Genomic DNA, 8,103 nt, shown 5'->3' on the forward strand with positions numbered 1-8,103 from the left:
ACTATATACCACACCTCCTCAGTCCTTATCTGTGTTACTGTATATTAACTATATACCACACCTCCTCAGTCCTTATCTGTGGTACTGTATATTAACTATATACCACACCTCCTCAGTCCTAATTGATTAATTACAACACATAGGTGTATTATAAGGCATTATAAAGGTCATTAAAATAATGATACATACGTACTTCATAGAAACTGTTACCCTTCATATATTCTAACAACTCACATTTTAAGATTCATTATGTAATTTGTTCCATGTTAAGGGCTCTAACCTTGGAACAAAACTATTTGTCTCCCTCTTGCTGTTGCATGCAGTTCCTCTCTCTCTTCCTCCATTCCTCTAACCCCTCCCTCCTTCTAACCCCAGCCCTCTGGCAGAACCAGGAAGTCCCTCCCCTTCCCTCAAACTCTCTTCTGAGGAAACGAAACTGATCTGAGTCTCTCTGTCGTCTGCCTGTGTGAGAGTGAACAACCGTCCAAATGGCTCAACAGGGAGATGTGCTGGACCAGGACCAGTTCTGTTGTTCTGTCTGTCTGGATCTACTGAAGGAGCCGGTCACTATTCCCTGTGGACACAGTTACTGTAGGAGCTGTATTGAGGGCTGCTGGGATCAGGATGTTCTGAAAGGGGTCTATAGCTGTCCTCAGTGCAGAGAGACCTTCACTCCAAGGCCTAATCTGAGGAAAAATAACATGTTGGCTGAGCTGGTGGAGAAACTGAGGAAGACAGGACTCCAGGCTGCTCCCCCTCCTGCTCTGTGCTATGCTGGACCTGGAGATGTGGCGTGTGATTTCTGCACAGGGACCAGAAAGCAGAAAGCCCTCATGTCCTGTCTGGTGTGTCTGGCCTCTTACTGTGAGACTCACCTCCAACCTCACTATGAATTTCCTGCTTTGAAGAAGCACAAGCTGGTCAAAGCCACCGCACAACTACAGGAGAAGATCTGCTCTCATCATGACAAACTGCTGGAGGTTTACTGTCGTACCGATCAGCAGTGTATCTGTCTGCTGTGTGTGATGGATGAACATAAAGGCCATGATACAGTGTCAGCTGCAGCAGAGAGGACTGAGAAACAGGTAAGACCAGAACAACTTGTTGGTGGCTGTCTGATAAACAAAGAATTAAAAATACAGTAGGAACTAAATCTGTTTGAACATGAGATCATTATATTATATACAATATGAAATGGATCCACAAATATGAACACAAACCTTGAGTATATAGATATGTTAACCCAGATTCTCCAAATGTATCACCATTTTCTAAAGTCAAACACTATTATCATTCTGAATAGCGTTTTTTGAGTCCAAAGTTCAGCCTCAACACCTTGATACATGAAATCCTGCCATAAAAACTATAATCATTCACATAGCAACATAATATAATATTGTAAAGGGACTTCCTCAGGATTGTAGACCTTCCTCTCTATGGGTCCTATGTCACATTACTATACTATTGATCTACTGGACTAATAAAGCTGGATAGCTCATTGAAGAGTGATTCTCCACAGAGGCAGCTGGGGATGAGTCAGCAGAAGGTCCAGCAGAGATTCCAGGAGAGAGAGAAGGAGCTGAAGGAGCTCCAACAGGCTGTGGAGTCTTTCAAGGTGAGTATTGTTGACCAGAGGAGACACACCATTTCACTTCTCTCCTCCAGTCAGAGAGAGAGAGAGGGGCCCCTATTCAATCCCACTGACCCCACTGTTGGGAACAGGCTGTCTGGACCCCTTTCAGAGAATAGACTGGTTCATGTAACCGACTGGGCTGCATCATCACATAACCATGAGTAACCATGACGACTCATGTCCCCTATACATTAAAATGGAACTGTCTCTCTCTCAATTGAATTAAAATTCATAGGGCTTTATTGGCATGGAAATATATGTTTCATTGCCAAAGCAAGTGAAATAGACAATAAACAAAAGTGAAATAAACAATTAGAAATGAACAGTAAACATTACACTTGGAAGTGATTTGGGGGATGGGGGAGGGTCTATTAGAAGTTAGTAGGACTCTTTTATTTTCTCAGAAGTACTGAGTTTGGTTGGAGGATTTAGAGGTGTAAACCGTGATTGAACACACTCCAGAACAGTAGGTGGCGCCATGCACCTTTAACGTTGGTTTGTGGACCACACCTCTTAAAGGATAGGGTGCAGCATTTCTACTTTTTGATAAAAAGCATGTGGGTTTTGTTGTTCAACTTCCTGCTACTCATGCCAGGACTATAGTATATGTATATGATTAGTATGTGTGGATAGAAAACACTCTGAAGTTTCTAAAACTGGTTCAATCATGTCTGTGACTATAACAGAACTTATGTAGCAGGCAAAAGCCCAAGGAAAAACTGTTCAGAAAAACAAAAATCCCTCTGGCAGTTCCCTGAATTGTCTTTGTCAAGGGAAATTAGATAGCGCCCAGTTTACAGTTCCTACAACTTCCACAGGATGTCACCAGTCTTTGGGTTGAAGTTAATCATTGGTGAAACGAAGAAGAGGCAGAGGTGACACTGTGGATTATGTTGTGGAAGAGAGAAAACCGTGCATGTATTGTTGACTTGCTGTTATTGAGTACAGATCGCCCCGTCAACAATTTGATCGATTATTAACGTTTAAAAATACCTAAAGTTGGATTACAAAAGTAGTTTGAAATATTTTGGCATAGTTTTAAGCAACTTTTGAAATGTTTTGTCATGACGTTGCGTTTTGGAAAGCTGTTTTTTTCTGGATCAAAACGGGCTTTATAAATGGACATTTTGGGTAAACATGGACGGAATTAATCGAAAAAAATGACCAACTGTGATGTTTTTTGGACATATTGGAGTGCCAACAAAGAAGCTCGTCAAAGGTAATGCATGTTTTATATTTTATTTCAGCGTGTTGTGTAGCGCCGGCGACGCTAATTCATTTGTTTACATCTCGTTCAGGTGGTTCAGGGGGGTGCATGCTATCAGATAATAGCTTCTCATGCTTTCGCCGAAAAGCATTTTTAAAATCTGACATAATGGCTGGATTCACAACGAGTGTAGCTTTAATTGAGTACCCTGCATGTGTAATTTAATGAAAGTTTGAGTTTTATCGCGTATTATTTGAATTTGGCGCTATGCATTTCCCCAGGCTATTGGCCACACGAGACGCCTCCATATCCCTAAAATAAGATTTGAGGACCTCCATTATATCATAGAAGAAGAAGTTGGTCTGTGAGGGTTTTGTTGTTCCTGAGGAGGGCTACTATTATTTTTATTTTCAAGTATTTTCAGAATGTATTAAAGCCAAAGCTAAAGCTTCCCTAAACAATTCAATATATCAGTCAATATATTTTCTCTGATTTATTTTCTCTCCGTCAACCGTTCCATCGCATCTTAACCGTCTTACCGGGCGGGCACTAGGACCCGGGGAGGCTGCTGCTGCAGAGGCTGCTGCACCGCTCGTGACTGTCAGTCCTCCTTGTAGCTCATTGGTTAAGCTGTGGCTCGAGACTGTTAACAGTTAACGGACAGGAAACGGCTCTGACAGGACACATTCATGTCGAGGCAGTGATGTGAATGTGTGGTAAGTTAGAATAGAGAGAGAGAGTTTTCACTACTATAGACTTTGGTCATAATCAAAGCTTTGTTAACCAATAGGTTTTTATTTGAGGCTGCCTGTAAGTTACAGTGTAACAGACGTTACTAACGGTAACGGTGTCTTTTAAATTCGACATAAGTTATGTGGCGATGATATCTAGTTAACGTTGTATTTAATGTAGTGTAATGACCTGACTCGATCATAAAGGAACAATTGTCCAGACAGAGGATTGAGTTACGAATTGACGGTTTATTAGCAACTTTACACAGGCTACTGTTTGGCCTGAGCTCACGCCAAATAAATGAAAGATACCCCACAAGCCAATCGGGACCTTCTCTTGTGAAGCCCAGACGTCAGAGAGAGAACAAAGGCTGAAGCTTAACTTCCAATGCCCCGCCCCCTCCACGCCACTCCGCCAACCACCAGGATGCCCGGCATCAGAACATCCCAGGCATTCCTGTGATTGGCAGATAGCAGGTTGATTGGCATGTCGGACCCCGCGAACACTGGGAACTGGTAAGTACAACACAACCAGCTACTAGCCGAACACATAACACACAGCTGTCTGTGCGGGTCGCTACAGTAGTTTTACTATCTGTGCCAGGCTATAAATGACACAGATAATATCTAGTTAACGTTGTATTTAATGTAGTTTTACTATCTGTGCCAGGCTATAAATGACATAGATAATATCTAGTTAACGTTGTATTTAATTGATCACAGCTTTCTGCTTTCCATGTAGAGTTTTTGGTAAAAAACATTACATTTGATTATTTTGTCAGCACAAATTTGGAAAAAAATCTTTGTTTATCTTTGTCAAACAGGCTGGACCTCCTCCCAAAGATATGCTTAAAGTTCTGAATGATGATATGAGATATATATGATATACCAAGAGGTGTTCTGTACCTGTCTGTCCAGGAGGGAGGAGAGTAGAGCAGGACCAAGAGGTGTTCTGTACCTGTCTGTCCAGGAGGGAGGAGAGTAGAGCAGGACCAAGAGGTGTTCTGTACCTGTCTGTCCAGGATGGAGGACAAGGCCTGGAGAGCAGGGTGGCAGAGGTCTGACTCAATGAGGTGTAGAGAGACTACTACTAAACCTATTGTCTGTCTCTCTCTCGCTCTCTCTCTCTGTCTCCCTCTCTGTCTGTCTGTCTGTCTCTGTCCCTCTCTCTCTCTCTCTCTCTCTCTCTCTCTCTCTCTCTCTCTCTCTCTCTCTCTCTCTGTCTCTCTGTCTCTCTCTCTGTCTCTCTCTCTCTCTCTCTCTCTCCAGCACTCTGCACAGTCAGCAGTAGAGGACAGTGATCAGATCTTTACTGAGCTGATCCGCTCCATTGAGAGAAGGAGCTCTGAGGTGAAGGAGCTGATCAGAGCCCAAGAGAAGGCTCAAGTGAGTCAAGCTGAAGGACTCCTGGAGCAACTGAAGCAGGAGATCGCTGAGCTGAGGAAGAGAAGCACTGAGCTGGAGCAGCTCTCACACACAGAGGATCACATCCATTTCCTCCAGGTAACTAAACTGTCTTGTTACATGTGATATGAAATTAACTTCATGGGAAACTATTCATCTCAATCATTATGTTGTCCTGTCTGTCTGTCTGTCTGTCTGTCTGTCTGTCTGTCTGTCCGTCCCTCTCTCTCTGTCTGTCTTTCCGTCCCTCTCTCTCTGTCTGTCTGTCTGTCCATCCCTCTCTCTCTGTCTGTCTGTCCGTCTGTCTGTCTGTCCGTCTGTCTGTCTGTCCGTCCCTCTCTGTCTGTCCGTCCCTCTCTCTCTGTCTGTCCGTCCCTCTCTCTCTCTCTGTTCGTCCCTGTCTGTCTGTCCGTCCCTCTCTCTCTGTCTGTCTGTCCGTCCCTCTCTGTCTGTCCGTCCCTGTCTGTCTGTCCCTCCCTCTCTCTCTGTCTGTCTGTCCCTCCCTCTCTCTCTGTCTGTCTGTCCGTCCCTCTCTCTCTGTCTGTCTGTCCGTCCCTCTCTCTCTGTCTGTCCGTCCCTGTCTGTCTGTCTGTTCGTCCCTGTCTGTCTGTCCGTCCCTCTCTCTCTGTCTGTTCGTCCCTGTCTGTCTGTCTGTCCGTCCCTCTCTGTCTCTCTGTCCGTCTCTCTGTCTGTCCGTCCCTCTCTCTCTGTCTGTCCGTCCGTCTGTCTGTCCGTCCCTCTCTGTCTGTCTGTCCCTCTCTCTCTCTCTGTCCGTCCCTCTCTCTCTGTCTGTCTGTCCGTCCCTCTCTCTGTCTCTGTCCGTCCCCCTCTCTCTCTGTCTGTCTGTCCGTCCCTCTGTCTGTCTGTCTGTCCGTCCCCCTCTCTCTCTGTCTGTCTGTCCGTCCCTCTCTGTCTGTCTGTCCGTCCCTCTCTCTCTCTGTATCCCCGCCCCTCTCTCTCTCTGTACCCCCGCCCCTCTCTCTCTCTGTACCCCCGCCCCTCTCTCTCTCCGTCCGTCCCTCTCTTTCTGTCCGTCTCTCTGTCTCTCTCTCTCTCTCCAGAGGTATCAGTCTCTCTCTTTCTCTCTCTCTCTCCAGAGTTATCAGTCTCTCTCTCTCTCTCTCTCTCTCTCTCTCAGAGTTATCAGTCTCTCTCTCTCTCCAGAGTTATCAGTCTCTCTCTCTCTCTCTCTCTCCAGAGTTATCAGTCTCTCTCTCTCTCTCTCTCTCTCCAGAGGTATCAGTCTCTCTCTTTCTGTCGTCTCTCTCTCTCTCCAGAGGTATCAGTCTCTCCCTCTCTCTCTCTCCAGAGGTATCAGTCTCTCTCTCTCTCTCTCTCTCTCTCTCTCTCCAGAGGTATCAGTCTCTCTCTCTCTCTCTCCAGAGGTATCAGTCTCTCTCTCTCTCTCTCCAGAGGTATCAGTCTCTCTCTCTCTCTCTCCAGAGGTATCAGTCTCTCTCTCTCTCTCTCCAGAGGTATCAGTCTCTCTCTCTCTCTCTCCAGAGGTATCAGTCTCTCTCCAGTATCAGTGTATCTTCAGACTTACCCAGCATCGTTGTCCGTCCTCTTCAGTACTTTGGAGATGTGAGTCAGACTGTGTCTGAACTGAGAGAGAAACTAGAAGACTTCCTTAAAGGAGAATGGACCAAGATCTCCACTACAGGTGTGTTGAAAACAATAAGAACATCAACTTTAGACCATTGAAAGTTCCCTACTAGTCATATACATGTGGAATATGGTCTGATGATAACATTCCCTCTCTCTGTCAATGTGTTTGTGTGTCCGTAGTGAATATAGTGGATGTTGTACTGCCTCCAGAGCCCAAGACCAGAGAACAGTTGTTACAATGTGAGTCTCTTTATTGTGAAGTAACTAACAGTCTCTTTTTACTGACACTCCTAACAATCCCTCTAGAAATATATAGCAATAGTAGATCTAATCAAAGACTGGGTCTCTATCTGACTCCTCATATTTCTCTGATTTGATCTCTGCTGTGCTCTAATCAAAGACAGGGGAGATACAGTATCTGACTTAACTTATTGTTCTGACTCCCCTCGTTGGTCTCTGCTCTTCTCCCAGATTCCTGTCAGCTCACACTGGACCCAAACACAGCACACACACGCCTCTCTCTGTCTGAAGGGAACAGAAAGGTGACCAGTACAGACCAAGTCCAACCATATCCTGACCATCCAGACAGATTCACCTCCTGGTGGCAGGTTCTGTGTAGAGAGGGTCTGTCTGGACGCTGTTACTGGGAGGTGGAGAGGACTGGTGATGTTGATACAGCAGTCTCATATAAAGACATCAGCAGAACAGAGAGAGATGGTAGATTTGGATACAATAACAAGTCCTGGAGTTTAAAGTGCTCTAGTGTTGGTTATTGTTTCAGACACAATAATGTTGTGACTAAAGTATCAGGCCCTCAGTCCTCCAGAGTAGGAGTGTACCTGGATCACAAGGCCGGTACTCTGTCCTTCTACAGTGTCTCTGACACAATGACCCTCCTCCACAGAGTCCAGACCACATTCACTCAGCCCCTCTATCCTGGGTTTGGTCTCTATGATTATAATAATACTGCTGAGCTGGTTAAACTGTAAACTGATTTGTTACTAATTAAAATTCAATCCAATGTTTTAATCTTGTACATTTCCATGAATCATGATGTCTGGTGTTGATGTATATTGGTTGTCATTCAGAACCATTGATATGTTTTCTCAGTTGGTTCTCTGTCTCTATGTAATTCTCCTCAGTATCATTGATCAGCTTGTTGGCTCGGTCCTAATTGATGTGTTCTGTCACCTGGAGCTGCATGGAAAATGGTCCAGGAACTAAAGGACAATTCAGGACTAGTCAGCCCACTACAAGCTGGTATCACTTCCTTTCTACTAAACTATATGGTCTGGTTTCCCAGACACAGATGAATCCTAGTCCTGGACTAAACAGTATGTTCAATGTAGATGTCCAGGAAACCGGCCCTAAATGTGTCATCTTTCATCCTCCCATACTGCTCAGTCCAGCAACATTAAACCTGTCCAGCAGGTGGTGCTGTTGACCAAACAATAAAACCAGCAGATATCTTGACTTGCCACTCAGTATATCAGTAATGTTCAGAATAGTACTTTAATATC

General features: G+C 44.8%; 1 protein-coding gene across 1 annotated transcript; it reads left to right on the plus strand.

Annotated features, from left to right (window-relative positions):
• Positions 1–421: 421 nt before the first annotated feature.
• LOC135529374 (tripartite motif-containing protein 16-like) lies at positions 422–7,858 on the plus strand. The gene is made up of 6 exons (XM_064958146.1): positions 422–1,085; positions 1,520–1,615; positions 4,841–5,074; positions 6,479–6,638; positions 6,764–6,823; positions 7,055–7,858. The coding sequence occupies exons 1-6, from the start codon at positions 489–491 to the stop codon at positions 7,570–7,572; spliced, it is 1,665 nt and encodes a 554-aa protein (XP_064814218.1). The 5' UTR covers positions 422–488; the 3' UTR covers positions 7,573–7,858.
• Positions 7,859–8,103: the final 245 nt, after the last annotated feature.

Source organism: Oncorhynchus masou, unplaced genomic scaffold (genome assembly GCF_036934945.1).
Source record: "Oncorhynchus masou masou isolate Uvic2021 unplaced genomic scaffold, UVic_Omas_1.1 unplaced_scaffold_1148, whole genome shotgun sequence".
Classification (NCBI taxonomy): Eukaryota; Metazoa; Chordata; class Actinopteri; order Salmoniformes; family Salmonidae; genus Oncorhynchus; species Oncorhynchus masou.

Excerpts from the sequence above, each read along its gene's own strand:
- LOC135529374 (XM_064958146.1), top strand. The coding sequence starts at position 489 with ATGGCTCAACAGGGAGATGTGCTGGACCAGGACCAGTTCTGTTGTTCT. Across the intron at positions 1,086-1,519 it reads CAGAGAGGACTGAGAAACAG|AGGCAGCTGGGGATGAGTCA; the intron begins GTAAGACCAGAA and ends GATTCTCCACAG. Across the intron at positions 5,075-6,478 it reads ATCACATCCATTTCCTCCAG|AGGTATCAGTCTCTCTCCAG; the intron begins GTAACTAAACTG and ends CTCTCTCTCCAG.